The sequence below is a fragment of the Pan paniscus genome, chromosome 1 (assembly GCF_029289425.2).
Source record: "Pan paniscus chromosome 1, NHGRI_mPanPan1-v2.0_pri, whole genome shotgun sequence".
Lineage (NCBI taxonomy): Eukaryota > Metazoa > Chordata > Mammalia > Primates > Hominidae > Pan > Pan paniscus.
The window spans coordinates 33,761,618-33,782,560 of record NC_073249.2 but is presented as its reverse complement, the minus strand read 5'-3'; the positions used below and the strand labels follow the sequence as shown (position 1 = coordinate 33,782,560).

Below are 20,943 nucleotides of genomic sequence, written 5' to 3'. Positions count from 1 at the left end.
GATTGTAATTAATTATCTTACACCCTTCTTCCTCTTTATGACAGTTATGTGAAAGTTGGGTGGGCAAGTAAGAAAATGAAAGAAAAAACTAGACTCTAGTGACCAGGAATAAAAGGCCCTTAAAAAGAAGATAGTAACTATTATGTAATAGAATCGCATAAAAAGGAAACTGACTATACTAGATTGCATTACAGTACAAGTCAAATCTTGTTTCTTTCTTTTGCTTACAGGAGATTGAACCTTGATGCAGTGGTTTATGTCTACTCTGACACTAATTTCTCAGATTGCCCCCATTATGCCTTAATTTTTTCATTATACTTACCTCATTAGGGTTGCTGTGGTGGGAAGAAAAAAAATTGAAATGAGTCTGTGTACTTTGTGTGATTGATGAAAAATGAAAACAATTGTAATTTTCATGGAAAGAAGTATTTTCATACCAATAGGGTAAGTAAGTAAGTAAGTGTTGTTGTTATCCTCATTTCACAGATGGGATCACTGAGACCCACAGGGGTTAAATAACTAACTTAGTGACAAGGCTTATTACCTACTGAGGCAACTTTTGAACCCAAATCTTTCTATATTTCAAGAGTCTATGGTCCTGTTCCTGGCTCTTATGCAGGCTTATGTATCAGAAATGGCTGAGGTTAGACACATGGTTGCCCAGGCCTCACTCCCACTCCAGTCCTGCTGAATTTGAATCTCTGCTGGTTGAGACATAATAGTATTTTGGAAAAAAAATAACAGTTTTCATTCTAATGTACATTGTTGGTTGAGAAATTATCCAGAACATCCTACTTACTTTCTTAAATAGGTATAGCTTTATCATCATTTATGTGTAACTCAGAGCTGTTAAGAGTATTTTTTAATAAATAGATGATTAAGCCAGAATTAGGTCACATTTAAATATTTATTAAGCAAACCATCTTTAGATTAGTTTACATGATATTTATGCATTGGAAACCAACTATTCATTTGTGACATAATTAAGTTCCTTATTAATGAATTCTTCCACTTGGACTATGTTTTATTTACCGGTGTGTTCATGGATGCCAGCATGATTTTTACATCAGTATATGGTACCATAACATTAATATTTGGGTTCCATTTAGTGGAAATTACAGTAGATTATAAACACATTTCTTAGAGTTTATAAAAACAACTGTACTCTTACCAAACAGTTGATATTAAGAATAACAAAACATGGTAGTTCGTAAGCTGAGAATGTGGCATGTACAATTGGTAAAATGTGAGTCAGGAGATTTAAATTTAAAGAGGTTCATCAAGAACTGCTCATTGTTATAAGGGAGAAGGGGTGAGCCAAGGAGCATAGTCCCTGTGCATAGCATATTATTCCTGTACATGATTTCTTCCAGATTGTGGAACATCAGTGGGTCTCAACATTAGAACACCTGGAAGCTTTAAAAAGTACTGATGCCTCAGCCGCACACCCCAGATCAACCAAATCAGAATCTCTAGAGGCAAGTCTGCATGGTTTGTATAATAGAGGCTTGGCACGCAATACCACTTACTTAAAGTAGCAAAGCAACATCTTAGAGTTCTTCTCTGAAATAAATACAAGTAAACTTAGACATGTAGCAGGGGACAGAGTTCTGGGCAGAAGCCATACAGGCTTCTGTCTGCCCTAAGCTATGGAGTCAAAATGTAAATGATTCAGCTAACTGAGTTCATGTCTAATTAGATGATTAAATGGATAATGATCCAAGATAAAAATCCCCTGCAGTTCTGTATTTTTTTGTGCATTGTTAAAATTTTATACTGTGCTTGTAAAAATACACAGTGATAAAGATACCTGGTTAATTTTTCAAACATCAGGATAAACTCAATCTTCTGAACCTAGCAAAGCATATTTGTAGACTATTCTTTGTGACTAGCAAACCGTATTCTTAGAAGAGTCCACCAAGGATTAGGATGCAAGTCTGTGACCACTCCTTTCCTATATACCTTAAGTAGCTCACAGAAGGTGGACACAGCCTTGGTTAATGCTTATCTGTGCCAGCTTTAAACAACTTTATTGTCCCAGAATCGGCATATGGGAATAAAAACCAGTAAACTTGTCAATCCTATGTTTTCATTTCAGAAAGTATAAAAACTTGGCGAGAAATATATATTTCATATATTCTACAGTCACTGCCAGATGTGCACAATTATTTCAGATGCTTTTGTTTATAGCAGTTCTAATAAGGTGGTAGAACTTCTGCTTAATACTGGCCTGTGCTTTTGACACTTATGGTTGGCAAACTTTAGGAGTTGGTCAGTCTGAGGAGCTGCTCTCTCACAGAGCTAGATGAAATCTCAATACCCCAAAAGTCCACAATCTTTTACTGTTGGGCCCTGGGGTAATACATTGTTTTCAGGCAGAATAAGTAAGACTACCCTTACTTTACAAGTTTTTGCCTGTCTCTGGGTGTAGATTCACAAAAAGTATTGTGACTATTGTGTGTTAGAGTCAATGTTTTCCTGGGGTCACAAAGACCTTTAAGGATGAAGGAAGACGAGGTTTTCTTACTCTGTTTTCCATGAAGAACAAATTTAAATATCTGATTTTATGTGGATGATTTGCAAGAAAATTTTTCTTGCCATAGGACTTTCACCAATGACTTTGTAATTCCAACTAGAGCAGGTGACAGACATTTTTGAACCATGATAATTGGTACTGTTGCATATCATCTGTTCTTACTGATTCTGTGGCTAAAATAATGGCTAGTTCTCCAAAAAGAAGGGATATAGTGCAGAGTAATATATACATGATATACATATATATACAGATAGGTATAGTCTTGTCTTTACATGTATATATGTTAATGCTAGAAGGAACAGATACATTTTTCCTTTTAAAATTTCACGCAGCCTAATATTGCAAATAGAACAGTAGTTTCCATTTGAAATGTGCTAGGTTGAAGATGTCAGTATTCTCTGATATTCAGTGAATTGACAGAATTTTATGAGAAACTAGTTTCAAACCTATAAAATATGTGAAATAAAAACATTGGTTCAAGTAGAGGTGTTCCTAGTGAAACACTTTGTTTTCTCCTCAAAATGTATAAATAAGCTGTTTACTCCTTAGATTTTTGGAGAATTCATAAATGCAAGAACAGAGACATTTATGTGTAAGTTATGTGTTGCCTTGTCAAAAAGTTTGGTGAGTAACCCTATGTATTGTAAATAAATAGAACCTTCAGCCTTGTCAAAAAGTTTGGTAAGTAACCCTATGTATGGTAAATAAATAGTAGAACCTTCAGAAAAGTTTGTCGACCTGGTGTAAAGTTTGGGATTCATTTAGCAGCTGTGATCATTAGAATAACTATTCTTGCAGGATTGTGTCAACCCTGACAGAAATGGCAGATAGAAATGAACAGCAGTGGCATCCTTTCAACAGAATCATTTAGTTTTTGAGCCAGTAACTAACTTACTACCTCTAACAACTGTGAGCCATCTTGAAATTGCCACTGATTATTCAGTTAACCAGGAGCATCACTGCCAAACAGAACCAAGTGACAATTACATACTTCTTTGTCTTCTACAAAATAAGAGCAAACCAAGTATTTTCATATGAATATTCTCTCTCATTTCAGACGAGAAAAATATCATTTCTTAGACCTCTATTAGGAAGGAACACTTTCAAAAACAGTCATCATTTCTTTAAAGAATTATAGGATAATAAACAATGGCTTTTCAGCATTTATGATGTGTCAGTGATAACCCAGGAGGAAAGGGGTGCAGACCTTGCATTCCAGGGTTACGTCTTCTGGGTTTCCATCCTTTACAGGTGGGTGTCTGTAAATGTGGTGCGTTCCTTAGTCACTGAGCTGAAACCCTTGATGGCGTTCATCAGGTCCTCTTCATCCACATACTGAAAAATAAGCCAATCATCATTGGCTACATACTTGCTATCAATAGTATTTGCTATCAATTTATAGTTATATCAATTAAGTGTAAAAAGTAATAAGTATTAAAGGCTTAACATTTTATTCAACACCATGGTGGGGTCTAAAACAGACCTTGCCTTAAATTTCTCTTATTGAAAGGATCACATCACATGCACACATGAACTATAGACTAATTCAAAATGTAAATGTGATTTGAGGGTTATATTGTGTCATATTTTAACCTAAGCCTCAGAAGCCTCAGTCTGCTCATCTGTAGAGTGGGATGTGTGTGTGTGTGTACATATATATTTGATAATAAATTAGCTGGGGGTATATATATATATTTTTAGTGTATATATATATACACTATATACACACAATATACACTATATATACACTATATATACACACTGTATACACTATATATACTATATATACACTATACTATATATACACTATATATACTATATATACACTATATACTATATATACACTACACTATATACTATATATACACTATATACTATATATACACTATACTATATATACGCTATATATACACTATATATATACTATATATACACTATATACGCTATATATATACACTATACTATATATACACTATATACTATATATACACTATATATATATACTATATATACACTATATACTATATATACACTATACACTATATATACTATATATACACTATACTATATATACACTATATACTATATATACACTATATATACACTATATGTAGTATATATATACACTATACTATGTATACACTATATATACACTATATATACTATGTATACACTATACACTACACTATATACTATATATATACACTATATATATACACTATATATATATATATATATGTATGTATGTTTGTATATAGTATTTTTAGTAAAGATGGGGTTTCACCATGTTGGCCAGTCTGGTCTTGAACTCCTGACCTCAGGTGATCTGTATATATACATATATATATACACATATATATGGATTTAGTTCAAACAGTAAATGGAAGAGGCAGAATGCTAGCTATTTGTGCTCCATTTCTTCCCACTCTTGTGCTGTATTTTGTATTTATCAAATAGGGTTAGTAATGTCGGTTATAATGTTATATAAAACAGATAACTTGCCAAGTACTGGCACCTTCAAAAGCTTGTTATTGAGTCCCTTTGCACATTGCCCATTATTAGTACCGTAAAAAGCAAGCAAAAATGACAATACAGTATAATAGTTACAAATAGGAGCTTTGTAGTCAGATGATGTTTTTAAGAACCCAAACCCATAAAAATAATTGCTAGCTGTGTAATCTCTCATTAGATCACTCATCTCTCTAAACCTCAGTTCTTTTTGTAAAAAATGAGGATGATAATAGAACCTACTTCCTACAGTTTATGAAGATTAGATGTAATAATTCATCTGAACTTTCAATGTATTATGTTGAATGTATAGCAATTGCTGTTTTGCATGTCAAAAATGATCAGTTAGCAATTCATTGTTTCAACCAAATATAATTATCCCTGCCTTTTAAAAACTTTAGATCTGAAATGGAATCATGTAGTTGAGGTTACAACAACATCAAACAGCCTGTGATTTTAAAATGCATATTATATATATGTATATATTATACAATCATTCTGAACAGGCCAGAAGGATGGTACATTTTTTTATATAGTGTTAGGGAACCTGGGTCCAGCGAACTCCCTTTATTATTTGCTATTAGTCAAGAAAGGTTTCATGGAAGTCATCAACTTTTCAGTGAAGGAAAAGTGAGAACTTGGAGGAGAAAGATGAGAGCAAATCCAAAAACAGAAGCAGATGATTGAAAGAAGTGGAGGTGAATAATTTTACCCCAGAGGAGTAAACACAGGAGCTAACTTCCTAGCTGGTTATGTTTCTTTTCTTTTCTTTTCCCTCCCTCCCTCCCTCCCTCCCTCCCTCCCTTCCTCCCTCCCTTCCTCCCTCCCTTCCTTCCTTCCTTCCTTCCTTCTTTCCTTCCTACCTTCCTTCCTTCTTTCCTTCCTTCCTTCCTTTCTTTTTTTTTTTTTTTTCAGAGTCTTGCTCTGTCACCCAGGCTGGAGTGCAGTGGCGCCATCTCAGCTCACTGCAACTTCCACCTCCCAGGTTCAAGCAATTCTCCTGCCTCAGCCTCCTGAGTAGCTGGGATTACAGGTGCGCACCACCACGCCCAGCTAATTTTTGTATTTTTGGTAGAGACGAGGTTTCACCATGTTGGTCAGGCTGGTCTCTATCTGACTCCGGACCTCGTGATCCGCCCACCTCGGCCTCCCAAAATGCTGGGATTACAGGCGTGAGCCACTGTGCCCGACCTATCTGTTTATTTTCTAACAGGCTCAGTGGAATGGTAGGTATTGCAGCGGGCATTTAGGAAGTTAGCACAATGAAATTTGATGGTTGGCAAAAATTCTAGGATTTTTGTTATTGCAGCTGCTCAGAGACTATTAATAAATATTATATCACGAAGAGGTTACCTTTCAAAGAGCCAATGATTTGTACCCACTGGACTGAAATTATGAAAGATGAAGCTTATAAATAGTAACACCCTCATTTGTCATCATTTCCTAAGGTTTTGGAAAGCAACCATGTTCACCTGTTGATACAAAATATTCTTTTTGCATCTACCCATACACCAATAGGAAAAGGCAAAACAAAATAGTACCTTTTTGTTTTAGTAAAACAAGTGCTTGTATTTTATGCCTTGTTTTAGGCCCATTCCAATGTTTCCTGTCATCTTCTGCTCCAAGTGTATGAAGTATAACCTGTTTGCTGCTTATTTATTTATTTACTTTGAGATGGAGTCTCTGTCACCCAGGCTGGAGTGCAGCGGCGCGGTCTCGGCTCACTGCAACCTCCACCTCCTGGGTTCAAGCAATTCGCCTGCCTCAGCCTCCCTAGTAGCTGGGATTACAGGTGCCCATCACCACACCTGGCTAATTTTTGTATTTTTAGTACAGACAGGGTTTCACCATGTTGGCCAGGCTGGTCTTGAACTCCTGTCCTCAGGTGATCCGCCCACCTCGGCCTCCCCAAGTGCTGGGATTACAGGCATGAGCCACCACGCCTGGCCAATAAGCATTTATTTTAAAGCATCTATTGCATACCAGAAGAACAAGACAAAGTTTCTACCCTGCTTATCAAACAACTGAAGTAACATTAGTAAACCGGTTGTTACTACCTCACTGGGTAAGTGCTCAGAGGCGAGTGCCATGGGGCAGCATTCGGTGAAGTACAGGCAGCTCTGTACCAATATTTTTTCTGGGATATTTAGCAAAGGCCCTGTATGAGGAAACCAACTCACCAGTCCACTGTTGTGGCCCATGACGGCTTCCCACAGTGAGTTGTCCATCAAGACTTTCTTGTCTTGAATGTCCATGAGCTGGCTGACGCTGCGGTGAAGAGAACCCTGGGTGTAGGTTAGGCTGGTTTGGCTTTGACTCGGGATGCGCAGGACACATGCACTCCGGTTGCTGCGGATACTCACAGGTGTCCCAGACCGGGGAATTTTGGTATCGGCTAACCCCTGAGAAGGAAGTTGCTGTGAGTGTCTCACATATAAAAAATATGGGCTTGAAATATGACAGAGAATTGTGTTTCACACATTGTCAGTGAAGGGAATGACTGTCTAGTGACAATTGTCACATTGTCAATGAAGGGAACAACTGTCACCTACAGAATTTAGCAGCTATGAGCACCCACAACACGGTGACCCTGGGTTTCTTGGTAAGAAGGATGAGATGATGAGCTAATACTTAAGTTAGGTGGCCAGTGTTTTTGGCACCTAGAGAGCTCATGCACTGGTGCTCTGGCTGTTGTTCCCTGTGGGGCAAGGGCTTGCTGCATTGCAAAGTGGTGGGGCAAGGCAGACGGATGATGGGTGAACAAGGTATCTTCTTCATACATGTCAGCACAGAGCCTCCCTCTTGAGAACACCCCTCCCCCAAAACAGCCAAAGATAACAATATTATTTCATGGTGGTCCACTATGTGAGCTCTGTTTGTCTTTCACTTTAAAAGTCCTGGATTTGTGTAGGGAAATTGACTCCTCCCTCCCTCATTTCTCACTCCATATTCCTCCTTTTCTTATAGGATTCCAGCCTCCAAATTACATCAGGTCTGATATTAACATCAGAGAGAAAAAGTCACTACATAATTTAGACCTAGAACGCGCCATAAGATAAAATATAGTTGCTCTAAATATCTGAGGGCTCTGATTTAGCTGGTCCAATCAATGAAATGTTTCTGCTTTTTCTTTTCTTTTCTTTTTTTTTTTTTTTTGAGACAGAGTTTTGCTCTTTCGCCCAGGCTGGAGTGCAGTGGTGCAATCTCGGCTCACTGCAAGCTCCGCCTCCCGGGTTCATGCCATTCTCCTGCCTCAGCCTCCCGAGTAGCTGGGACTACAGGCGCCCGCCACCACGCCCGGCTAATTTTTGGTATTTTTAGTAGAGACGGGGTTTCACCGTGTTAGCCAGGATGGTCTCGATCTCCTGACCTTGTGATCCGCCCGCCTCGGCCTCCCATTTCTTTTCTTTTTTCAGTAGAGTTTTCACTCATGTTGTTCAGCTTTCCAAGGAATGGATATATGGAAGTCATCAATGATCTGTTCCTGCTTTTCACTGTGCAGTCAACACACCATGCAAAAGATCATGCATTCATGCAGCACACAGAGGTACCTCAAAGTGCATGGTGTAACTTTTTAGGGTGACATTGCTTGACACATCAGATATATCAGCCACAGAGTCAAACTGAGAACAAATGGCAGCATCAGTCCATGTTTGGAACAGTTTTAAACACATTCCTTGCATTTCTCCAATGACAGCATTATCATACCCATATTTAATACTGCTCTGATGTACATATATATCCTAGGATACATACCTGCATATGTATATATGTGTGTGTATATATATATGCATGTGTGTATATATACATATATATGTGAATATATATGTATGTGTGTGTGTGTGTGTATATATATATATATATAATGTATATGTAGAGAGAGAGAAAGTTGGGTTTTGCAACTAAAACTTCATAGTGAGGCCGGGTGTGGTGGCTCATGCCTGTAATCCCAGCAATTTGGGAGGCCAAGACGGGTGGATCATTTGAGGTCAGGAGTTCGAGACCAACCTGGCCAACATGGTGAAACCCCGTCTCTACTAAAAATACAAAAATTAGCCAGGCATGGTGGCGGGCACCTGTAGTCCCAGTTACTCAGGAGGCTGAGGCAGGAGAATCGCTTGAACCCAGGAGGTGGAGGTTGCAGTGAGTCGAGATCATGCCACTGCACTCCAGTCTGGATGACAGAAGACTCTGTCTCAAAAACAAACAAATTTAAAAAAAAAAACCCTTGGTGAGTGGAAATTAATTGATTAGTGTCTAAGGTAAGTACCACTGCCAGTATTTGTTTAGTATTGCAGGGAATGAAAGGATCTTCAAACCAGTAATTAAATAACAAGCAAAACTTAAACTTAGCTATACTGTATACTGTATGGTCTTGAAAAATGTTGATGAAATACAAAAGACACTCTCATTCCTTGGCACCTCTGCCTATTTCTCTCCATTCAGAGTATAGCCTAAAATCCTTTTGCCAGTTTGGGTCTGATGTTCAAAGGGTATCTTACCTGTTCACAGGACAGGGGTGCTTGGAAGAGGGTCACAGCAGCACTGAAACCAGAGCTTGTCAAATGAGGGGGAGAAGTGTGTGTGTGTGTGTGTGTGTGTGTGTGGGTGTGTGGGTGTTGCAGGGGCATAGCTCATTGACCTGCTCAAGTGAAAAGACAGTCAATCTGGAAAACTGAGCAGGTGAATCTGGCTTGTTTCTATTCAGATTCTTCCCCTTGACTGGGGATTCTTTCCCACCTGAGTAGATGAGGAGCCCACAGTCACCAACAAGGACTTCATTTTGCTCTACTAATACAAATTGTACTCTCTTTAGTTTGGCTAATTTTTGACAATGTCTCTCATGGTCTCCAACTTTGTGAGAGCAGTTTGGTTTAAAAATATTTGTAAAAAGCAACAGAAGAAGACTTGCAAATACAATGTCAACTGGATAGGATTAAATTATGATTCAACAGGTTCAGGGGAATTCCACCCGGTGCCCTGGTGTATCCCAGATTTCACTTCTGCTGAGACCTGCCTGCAATGAATGGCCTCCCTGCTGAGGATGAGCCAGTTCCCTGGGCCCAGAGCCCCTGGCAGCCAGCCAGTCCCTCTATGCCTTCCCATCCTCACACCTGACTCAGTCTTGGCCACTCAGTGAAAGAATCAGTTGGGTGCCACTGTGCATTTCCCTGATGGTAAAGGGTGTGTAGGAACAGGGTGTTTACATTCTTTTGTCCGCTTTTCTCAGCTGAAGCCTAAGTCTGTCCCCAGAGGCGGCTTAGCCTGTGTGGTGTCAGGACAGCAAGGTCTAACCAGCACCCTCCCACCACCTGTTTCTACTGGTTATCAAACAGTACACTGCATACAGGATTTGTATCATATTATTATTTCATTTTCAGCTGTTCTCAAATCTTGCTGTGCATCAGACTTCTTTTTTTTTTTTTTTTTTTTTTTTTTGTGACAGAGTCTCGCTCTGTTGTCCAGGCTGGAGTACAATGACGTGATCTCAGTTCACTGCAAGCTCTGCCTCCTGGGTTCACACCATTCTCCTGCCTCAGCCTCCCAAAGTGCTGGGATTACAGGTGTGAGCCACCGAGCCTGGCCCAGACTTCTTGAGGTTCTGGTTAAAATGGCAGATTATTGAGTTTCTCCCTCAGAACTTCAGGTCCTGCTCCTCCTATGTGATGCTGATGCAGATAGTTCATGGTCCTCACTTTGAAAAAACGAAGCTTAACACGACTCATTAAAACCCTGAGCAATGGGGTTATATCCAGAGTAACATAACATCTCCACAAGAGTGATGGGAGTGTCTTCTGGTCACTAAGTTAACCAAGTAAGGAAGACAGTGTTCCTCCTCATGGAGGATTCTGACACAGAGGTGCCTGCCTGTAGGGACTGGGTCAAAGGACAGGAGAAAGTATCACTGAAATGAGTTCTGGACATTGCTGGTATGTGGGTACGCTTTCCTGTAACCGCACCTCACACTATACAGTAGATGTGCCTAGCAGTGCTTGGGAACCTCCCTTTCACCACTCCATGCACTCCATAGACCCTAGTTTCAATTTAGCTCATCTCCCAGGCTAAACAGATCTCTCCTGCCTTCTTTTCTCTCTTCCACTGCCTTCCTCCAGCAGCAGTGCACCTTCTAGGAACATGGGCTCCTTAAAGAAAGTTATTCTTTAACAAGGAAAAATTTTGAAATATCTGCTCTTCAGTGAGAATCTCCTAATGACTATTCACTGAACAGGAGCAAACAGCCCATGGTTCGAAGTGATCACTCGACATTCATTCATTCAACATTCGTGGAGTGCCTGTGATATGCCAGGCACCATTCTGGGTCCCGGGGCACATACAACAGGAAGAGGCCCACAAGATCATTGATCCTGGGAGCTTACCTTCTATTTCAGGAGTCAGACAAACATATCTGACTTAGTGTTATGTGATAAATGCTATAGAAAAGAAAAGAAGTGGGTTAGGGGGCTAGGAAATTTTACATAGAATGGGAGGTGACATTTGTGCAGAGATGTGAATGAAACAAGAGTGTGAGCCACCCAAGGAGCAGCAGCAGTAATGGCCCTGTGGTTAGAGCTTGTCTGATGGGCTCAGAGAGGAAGGAGGCTCCGAGGAGAATGAGTGAGAAGAGGAGTGGGACAGATGTGACTAGAGAGCCAAGGCCCTGATGGTGTTGGGCAGTGCCTTCTTTGCTTCTCCACCACCACATCATTGTCCCATTGCTACTTCCCACAAAAACCACAAACCGTGGACCTCAGAGGGCCCACTGCCCTTTTGTGCTCCCAACACTCCTGCTACTTAGGTCTGATCCAGCTATGTTGGGGCTTAACCAGTGGTCATTCATTGCTGAGTGCTGGAAAAGTGAAGAGATCTGGAAGGCAGATGGTGCTGCTGTGTTCACTCACTGCTATTTTTTTAAATGTTGAAGTGTAAGCAGCTTGACCAGGCTTCTGTGCTTAATTTTAGTACTGCCTAGGGTAGCCACTAGCTAATATAGAACCTTAGTGCAAACTGGAAAAAAGGCACCTCCTCAGGGAGATGTAGCCCTGTGGGTGCCCAGCTTTGGTGAAGAGATGGGTACCTGGTGAGGATTAGAAAACGCAGCCTTTCCTCCTCCAGGTAGACATAGCCCCACACCAGACTGCACCATGGAATTAAATCACCTTTTACCCTTCAATGAGTGCTCTGGGCAATGACTGTCCTGCAATACCAAGTGATGGGGCCCTCTCCCACTAGACCTTTACTGGACCTCCGATTTTGGGAGTGAGTGGTCTATAGCTAAGAGGAGCCATCCATCCTCTGTGGCACAGGGTGTCAGGACCAGAGGACAGACCGAGCACCACTAGCACTGTAGCTCTTCCTCCCCATGTCCGCCTTTTAATGTTCATTCCCTGCCACCAAATTACACAGTAATACAACCTATAATTTCCCCAGGTAATCTCAACATACAACTCTTCTCCACCAGGCCCTGGCTTACAATTACAGGGCAGAGATACTCATCCCTAGTTACACATTAAAATCAGTTTTGGAGTGAAAAAAAGAATACCAATCTTCAGGCCCTACTCAAGACCAAGGATATGAGAATTTCTCGGATGAAGTCCAGGCAGTGATACTTTTTAAAGCTTTCCAGGTGATTCTAATGTGCAGCCAAAGTTGAGAAAGCTGTTCTAGGGTTAGCCTCTCTTGGTCCCCACACTTAGTGAAACATAACTTACATCTAATTCCTTGTTACCATGGCTATGACACATTTTTCTCAGAAGGAAAACAAGTATTCTAGTCCAGTGATAGGGAAATGGGGCCACACCTCTACAAACATACCATATGGTTTTCCCCCGGTGGGTAAACATTCAATGGAGACATCCTCTTCTGAAGAGGTACCAAGGGAGGTCTTTCTCTGATATATGGCTCTTTGTGGATTTTTCTTTGTAGTATCAGGGACACAAAAATGGCCAACAAGATCAAGCCCAGCATCGCCATTAACACTATGAACCACAGCTCGCTGTAGAACTCTGTGCTTTTGCTCCGCGATCCCTTCTTTTCCCCAGGCGTTGTTAGGACCAAGCCTGCAAAACCCAGAGAAAGAAAGGGGAAATGTTATTTCAGAAAGCATTTTTGTCATCTCTGGCCCTGCTATTTGATAGTAAATTAGAGAGGAGTTGAAAGCAGTTTGTCTCTTACTGCTTGTTTGCACTTGTGTGCAGCCTGGGGTAATGGTTCAGCAGGTTGCTGGGTTATAATGAGATGCTTACAGCCCTTGAGAGGCCTTGCTGACACTTCTGGTGCTGCTGCTCAGGTTGGAAATCACCACTGTCTTGACAAATCCCTGGGAAAGATGGGAGTGTGGGGAGCAATTTTTAAAAGAGGTTACCAAAGTAACCTTGAGGGTCACCTGTTTCATAGCTGTGTGTCTTGGGAGCAAAGTCCTTGCTTGGGTTCTCATGAGGGACTGGGACCCTTACTATTATTGCTGCAGAGTCACAAACAAAATCACTCCTTGGAGATCTGAGGTGTACTTGCTTCATGCAACAGTCCAATTCCTGATACTTCGTGCAAACTGGATTTTGAAGCATCAGATTCCATTTTCCATTATGATATTAACAGCCTGTGTTTGCTACCATGTTGTCTTTACATGGCCTCTCTGTTAAAGAGCAAAGCTCTGCAAACCGTCACCCAAATGCACTGGGAAAGCTTCCTATGGAAAGAAATCTTTTAGCACTGGAGCCACTTACCTTTGCTTGGCATTCACACATTGAGAGTTCAGTTGGTGTGAGTCTCTGCACATGAGGTTAGTATTAATAAAAGTAACTCACATTTAACAAGAATGTACCTGGTGCCAGGTCCTATGCTTAGAGCTTTACAGGGATGAAGGGTGGGTAGGGTTATTTTTATTTATTTATTTATTTATTTATTGAGATGGAGTCTTGCTCTGTCACCCAGGTTGGAGTGCAGTGGTGTGATCTCCGCTCACTGCAACCTCTGCCTCTTGGGTTCAAGTGATTCTCCTGCCTCAGCCTCCCAAGTAGCTGGGATTACAGGTGTGCGCCACTACGCCCGGCTAATTTTTGTATTTTTAGTAGAGATGGGGTTTCACCATGTTGGCCAGGATGGTCTCAATCTCACGACCTCGTGATCCGCCTGCCTCGGCCTTCCAACATGCTGGGATTACAGGCATGAGCCACCGCACCCAGCCAGGCAGGTTTATTAAGTCTTGTGGGGAAGATAGGAGAGAGGCTGACAAGAATCATGCAGGATAGGCGAAGGCAGTGAAATTATGTTGTCAGCTTGGCAAGCTAAGCAGGGGTGCGGCAGGGGTGGGGGTGGGGTGACCAGAGATCTGCTCCCATCCAGCCACTGCTGGGGCCAGCACAGAAACCTGTGGATCTGATGCAGCGGCCACACAGGCTGGTGTGGAGATGTGAGCCAGAGAGCTGCTCATCTAAATCTAATACCTACAGCCAGGTCAGAAGAACAAGCAGACACAACTGCAAAGCCCACTCACTCACTGGACAAATCTCCCCCTTTTCAGCACCTCTAGAACTCCATGGGCCTGCGTGGTACTTCACACTCACACTAGCAGGGAAAGACTTAAAGGAAAAAAGTTCAGAACTGGGGTGAAACTATTAAAGGCAGGAACAGATGGTGACTAAAACTAAACTTTGAACTCCGTAAGAGGAGGGATATTACTTTGCCAACCCTAACTCTGCTGCCGATCAGCTCTGTGATTAAATGTTGGACTCTGACCTTTGCTTCTCATCTCTAAAATAAAGGGTTGAGTCAACACTCCAATCAAGCTCCAGCAGGTCGAAATTCCCCTAATTAGGAACCAATGTGTGTTGTTTGATTAAAAACAAACCAGCCTAGGTTGCACACTAAAAGAGTTGTTTCCTCTGTGTGTGGCACAGAGAGAAAATAACTTGTTGGCTGTAACTCCAGAAACTGATCTGATGGGCCCAGTGGGCCCCTTGCTCCACAGCACGCAGGGGAAGGGAGGGCAGCCTGCCCGAGGGAAGCCTCAAAAGGGAAATAGCCCTTAGAACAGTCAGAGGAAAATGAGGTCTCTGCCACTCTCCTGCTTGGAGGCTGCCTTCAGGCAAGGGAACAGGAATGTTTTTAAAAGTTACATCATGAAAATTAGAACTGACGATGGATATTAGTTGGGCAGCACATCTTGGAATCTGCCAGCGCATTGCACAATCCTCAGAGTTCTCTCCCTCTGCTCTACCCAAAGCCCGGCCTCCAGACACAGTGGAAACCTCAATTCGTATTCATGAGCCAACGGGGGATTTCTCCTTTTTATGAAGACCTCGAGATCAGGATGGTGTCCCTTTATCCCTTCCCTTCTGTCTTTTTGAAGTACTCCTTCACCTTAAGGGACTCTACCTGTGCATCACATGGGAGGTTCACTGTCAGGGGTTGAAACTCTGGTGGCTGGGCCTCAGATCCAAAGAAAACTGAAACCACAGCCAGTGTCAGAGTAAATCCGTCTCTGTTGATGGCCTGCCTCCAGGAACAACACACTTCCCATTCACCAAGGAAACTAGACTGGCAGGGCTTAGAAGGCGAGCAACCTTGGTTTTCCGGCATCACTCAACACGTGGTTCTGAGCCCTGTGTCAGAATCACTGGACAGGACTTATTTAAAGAGCAGATTCTGAGCCTCCTTGAGTCTGAATCTCTGCCAGAGGCCCGAGAAACTATAATAAACAAGCACACTGAGGTGATTCCTATGCGTACTTAACATGGCAAACCATTGCAAAGAAAAAGTCCCAGGCCAGAAGTCAATAGAAAATCTGTGTTGGTGTTCTCATCCCAGTAACAAGCTAGCAGAGCATTCCTGGATAAATTCCTGCGTCCCTTATACCTCCACTTGTCCACTTGGGGAAATATTGGAGTTGCTAACAGAATACTAAATGAGATCTGTTCTATCCTACCACTGCTATTAAATGAAATAAGCCATATGAGAAGAATTAAGTGTTGTAGGAAATTTTATATGACATCCAGACATGTAAAGTTTGGAAACATAGAATAATACGTTATTTTTACAAATTGAAACTATCCTTGACAATAATATATATGTTTTATCATGTATGAGACTCTGTCTCAAAAAAATTAAAAAAAAAATTTTTTTTAAACTGTGTTTCAGAAATTTTGGACATGTTTATTTTTCAAAAAAACCTCTATATATGCAAATTTGATATATCATTAATTACTGGAATTTAAAATAGGATATCAATCCCAAATCTGTTTTAGTGGAAAAGATTTGGCATTTCTCTAATTTGCTTTTATAAAGTATCACAAATTTAGATTCAGAGACTATGAGTAAAACTCAGTTTAAAAGATGCTCCTTAAAAATTAAAATTGTACCCGTTGAGCTAAATTACTTGATGTCAACAGTCAATCATAATCTTTCATGGAGAATATAGGACACTTTCCAAATTATTTATCATTCTAGGCTTTGAATCCAGAATATTAACATTATGATCAACATGAATTGGCTGAATATTTTCTTTCTTCTTCTGATCTCTCCTCTAACTTCCTCTGTAAATCACCTTTATGCACACGAAGTCATACAATTCTTTATTGACAGGGTTTGTGGTTAGGAGAAAAATTTAGTTTGAGCTCTCTGGTCTTCTCCATATTTACAATTCAATATTTGGCATTTTAAGAGTACATTCTGGCCAGGTGCAGTGGCTCACGCCTGTAATTCCAACACTTTGGGAGGCCAAGGCGGGTGGATCACCTGTGGTCAGGAGTTCGAGACCTCCCTGGCCAACAAAGTGAAACCCCATCTCTACTGTAAATACAAGAAACAGCCAGGCATGGTGACATACACCTGTAGTCCCAGCTACTCAGGAGGTTGAGGCAGGAGAATCGCTTGAACCTGGAGCTAGAGGCTGCAGTGAGCTGAGATTGCACCACTGCACTCCAGCCTGGGCAACAGAGTAAGACTCTGTCTCAAGAAAAAAAAAAAAAAAAAGAGTGTATTGTAACTCCTTACCTGATATAAGTTCCATGAGGACTTTTTAAAAAATTTCTGGCTGGGCACAGTGGCTCTTGCCTGTAATCCTAGCACTTTGGGAGGCCAAGGCAGGCAGATCACGAGGTCAGGAGATCCAGACCAGCCTGGCTAACAAGGTGAAACCATGTCTCTACTAAAAATACAAAAAGTTAGCCAGGTGTGGTGGCCCGTGCCTGTAATCCCAGCTACTCGGGAGGCTGAGGCAGGAGAATCGCTTGAACCCAGGAGGTGGAGGTTTCAGTGAGCCAAGATTGCACCACTGCACTCCAGCCTGAGTGACAGAGCAAGACTCCGTCTCAAAACAAAACAAAACAAAACAAAACAAAACAAAACTCTGACAACACTTGGCACAATTTCTTCTGTATAGTCTATGCTAATACATTAGGACTCCAAGTATGTATAAACAAACATATGTGTGTTTCTTGAGGAAAATGAATAGGTGCTACACCAAGTATAATATGAGTTGTTTACCAAGTCCAGTAGAGGTATCATATTGGATCAACGGCGTCTTAACACTTCCTTCGTCAGTCGTGCAGATGACCTGGAAAAAGAAGGCTAGACAAAAGGAAGAACTGGTAAATGACTTGTTCATTCAACACCTACAAATAGGGCACATGCTTTTAAAAGAGCAATGCATCATAGCATGAAAAATAGGATTCCAGAGCAAGTTATGACGTTTTATATAATATTCAAAATTATTTCTAATTTTAAAATGTTTAAGAAAAAAAGCTATCATTAGTGCAATAATAGCCTATCCATAAGTAATAGAGCTAAGGAAAATTAGAGCTTATACAGCAAAGGAAAAGAATATCAGACGAGTAAAGGATAATACACAAAGCGCATCTTGTTCTGCACATGGTTTAAATCCTTCCTTTAAAATTTACAGGTGTACTTTCCACTAAATGACCTAGAGTTTCTTACTGAACAGGAGAGCTCAAAAGGGATCCTAGAAATCACATGGTCTAAATTGCTTTTCCAATGGCCAGGAACCTGAGGGAAGTGACCCTTGCAAGGTCACACAGATGGTTATAGGCCTGGCCAGGTAGAACCTGTGTCTCCCAACCATCAGGCCACCTTCCCTTCCCAAAGAGCTGCCCAGGTGACCATGAACTGTAACAATGAACATGCGTAGCTGAATCTTTGTAAAAATGTTATTAAGTTTCTATTACTATACATGCAATGCTGGAGCTCACTGTTTACCTCTACCTTACAGCCAAAATAAAATACTCATTAATCAATTCATTATATAGTGAACATTGGTCCTGTGAGCATGCTGATCCCTATAAAATACTTAGCACCTTGTAAAGCATTTTCTCATTTCAATTTAAAAACAAGGCAAGGAGAAAAGGGACGTGTAAGTAAACAGGAAGAAGGAACTCCATTTTAGAGGGTCAAGATTGTTCTTTCAGGGGCTGATATCAAGGAAGGTTAAGGAAACCCCTTATTCAGGTTCTCATGAGTTGGAGATAGTTATTTCCTGATAGGGCTCTGTTTGGAGACTGGAGATACAGCAAGAAAATCTATGAAGTTGCTAGAAGTGTATTATTTTAGGGTAGTCATTGACTATGTATGGGTGCTATTTCTTTTGTGAACCCAACTGGCCCTTGGGTCTTATCCCTTCCTGGGGACCCTCCAGTCCTGTGGAGGCAGCACTGTCCCCTTGAACTGCATTATAACTGCAGTGCTGCCAAGCTGCAAATGGGAAGGAAAGAAAACCTTATTTATCCTGAGCAGTATCTTTTCCACAAGAAGGGGGCACTTAAACCAAGACATTTTAATGGTGAGCATCTGCTGGTCAGCTTTCAGATTTAGCATCCCGTAAAGCTGGGGAACAGAGCGCCTTCCACACTGAGAAACAGGAGTCAGAAACTAACTTTTGTCCGCCGTTCTCGGTATGTAGAGGGTGGTGTCGAAGCCGCTGTACACGCGTCGCCCTCCATCGGTTAACACGTACTCCTTCAGTTGGCCGTTCAGGAGGAAGGTGTCACTCCAGTTCACACACACCACAGACAAATTGCTGTCCACCGAAAATGGGGCTCGGTACTGAGGCACTGTGGGGAGAAAGTTGTATGTTCTAAAAAGGGTAACCTCTTTGAAGGGGTGAAGGTGTGCGCTTTAAAAAAAATATATGAGCAAAATCAAACCGAACCAATCCAAATAAAAAAAAAAAAAGAAAAAAAAAGAAAACCAACATTGCTAGAATCCTTCACTTTTTCCTCAGTATTACGAAACAACCAGTATCAGGGGTGAAAAGAAAACCAATGGGAACATGTGTGAAATGCTTTCTCAGCAACTTTATGCCTGCTTTAAAAAAAATCGATAGAGAGTGGTGTTTTATAAATAAAACTATTAACATACAATGGATCTGCTCACCAGCATAACCCTGGAGCTCATATTTTGTTGCATTTTCCCTCTTTTTAACAGGTAAAGTATCCTTAATACTATTAAGTACAGTAGATAGCTATTTTTCATATCAAATCAATATTTATTGCCACAAAGCCCCAAGGACTAGATGAAGTTAATATATTTTTTTCTCCAAACCAAACTGCTTAGATGGTGAATTATGTCCTTTTGGCACCCATTTATTGTTAAAGCTTTTTCTCAAACCGTTAGTTTGTTTTCTAAGATAGTTAAAAAGCCTTGCAAACAGCAATTCAAGTATAATAATTCATGGCCCTGACTAATTAATCAATAGCATAGTACATTAGTATATAATCAAGCTCAGGTCTCCTAAGTATTATATCACATATAGAAGCAACTTCGTGTGCATTTCACAGGCACATTCTCTTTTGATTTTTCAGTTCCCTACTAAAACAAAAAGAAAATCCTTAACTGGGGCTCACCTTTTAAATGAATAATTTTTGTGGAAACAAATGAAGGGATACCATATCATCTTGTCAAGTCAGAAGAGATTTATTTCATGAGATCTTATTTTCTACAAAATAATCAATATATTTGTAAAAACATTAAGATTCACCTATATACCAAATTGGCTTTTAAGAAAAGAAAGGAGTGAGTAGTGAGACTAAATTGAATCTGATTCTTTTTCTTTAAAAAACAATCCATCTGTTTCTGATGTTAGGAAATATAACAAAATAAGGAATAATTATGCTTTTGTAATTGTAACATTCAACCATAAAGACACAGTTGATTGTTATCTTTCAAAATAAGATATTTTCATAAAGCCATAAGAAAAATTTTCTGCAAACACCAAAACAAGAGTTATTAAGCCCTCTTTAAATCTCAATGCTTTTCCAACATTGATTCTGTCTGATATCACAAGGAATGCTCTATTGTTATTTGTCTATGACTTCTCTGCATCACCTTAGTTCAGTAGATTTTCACTTTTTCCCTATATCATAACAGCACAGATAAAGAAACAGCTTGTAGCTAGCAAGAAAATAGAAAGATAGGAGTCTTATTTGTCCTGTAGGGTTTGGAGACCTTCCTGAGGAAAAAGAGTAAGCAATTAAAATAATCGAGAATAATGAGTTTACAAATCCTCCCCAAGGAAGACTGAAAAAGCTGTAAGAACCACTACGCTCCTAGCTTTTGACATACTTTATCTCATTTAATCCTCAAAATAATCCTGTAAAGATTGATTCCTAATTTTTGGGGTGAGAAAACTCAGGTTCAGGGAGGTCAAATATCTTGCTCTATGTCAGTGGCTGGTAGGAGACCAAGGAGCTGAACCTAGGCTTGCTTAAATAAGGCCCATGCTACTTTGTTATAATCGGTACACATTCGTTGAAAAGAACAGAATTTACCAATTCACCCTATGAGTGCTCTCCAGTGGTGTGCTGAAGTTGGCTCACCCCAACTGTTAAATATTCAGGAATTTTGTGAGTCATTGTTAAATCCGGCCACTACTAAAAATTAAATTATAT

The 20,943-nt window shown here is 40.5% G+C and overlaps 1 protein-coding gene and 1 non-coding gene across 2 annotated transcripts in view; both read right to left on the bottom strand.

The window, feature by feature from the left end:
• Positions 1 to 477: 477 nt before the first annotated feature.
• Positions 478 to 20,943, bottom strand: part of USH2A (usherin) — an 800,680-nt gene continuing 780,214 nt past the window's right edge. The window contains exons 68-72 of the mRNA XM_003814150.6: positions 18,931 to 19,107; positions 17,528 to 17,611; positions 12,857 to 13,101; positions 7,225 to 7,446; positions 478 to 3,871 (exon numbers count right to left, since the gene is read on the bottom strand). Coding sequence (XP_003814198.3) covers positions 3,782 to 3,871; positions 7,225 to 7,446; positions 12,857 to 13,101; positions 17,528 to 17,611; positions 18,931 to 19,107 — 818 coding nt within the window. The 3' untranslated portion in view covers positions 478 to 3,781. The remainder of the gene's footprint in view (positions 3,872 to 7,224; positions 7,447 to 12,856; positions 13,102 to 17,527; positions 17,612 to 18,930; positions 19,108 to 20,943) is intronic.
• Positions 8,433 to 8,524, bottom strand: LOC112438421 (small nucleolar RNA SNORD116). The gene has a single exon (XR_003026843.1). It is a non-coding gene; the product is annotated as a small nucleolar RNA SNORD116 (small nucleolar RNA).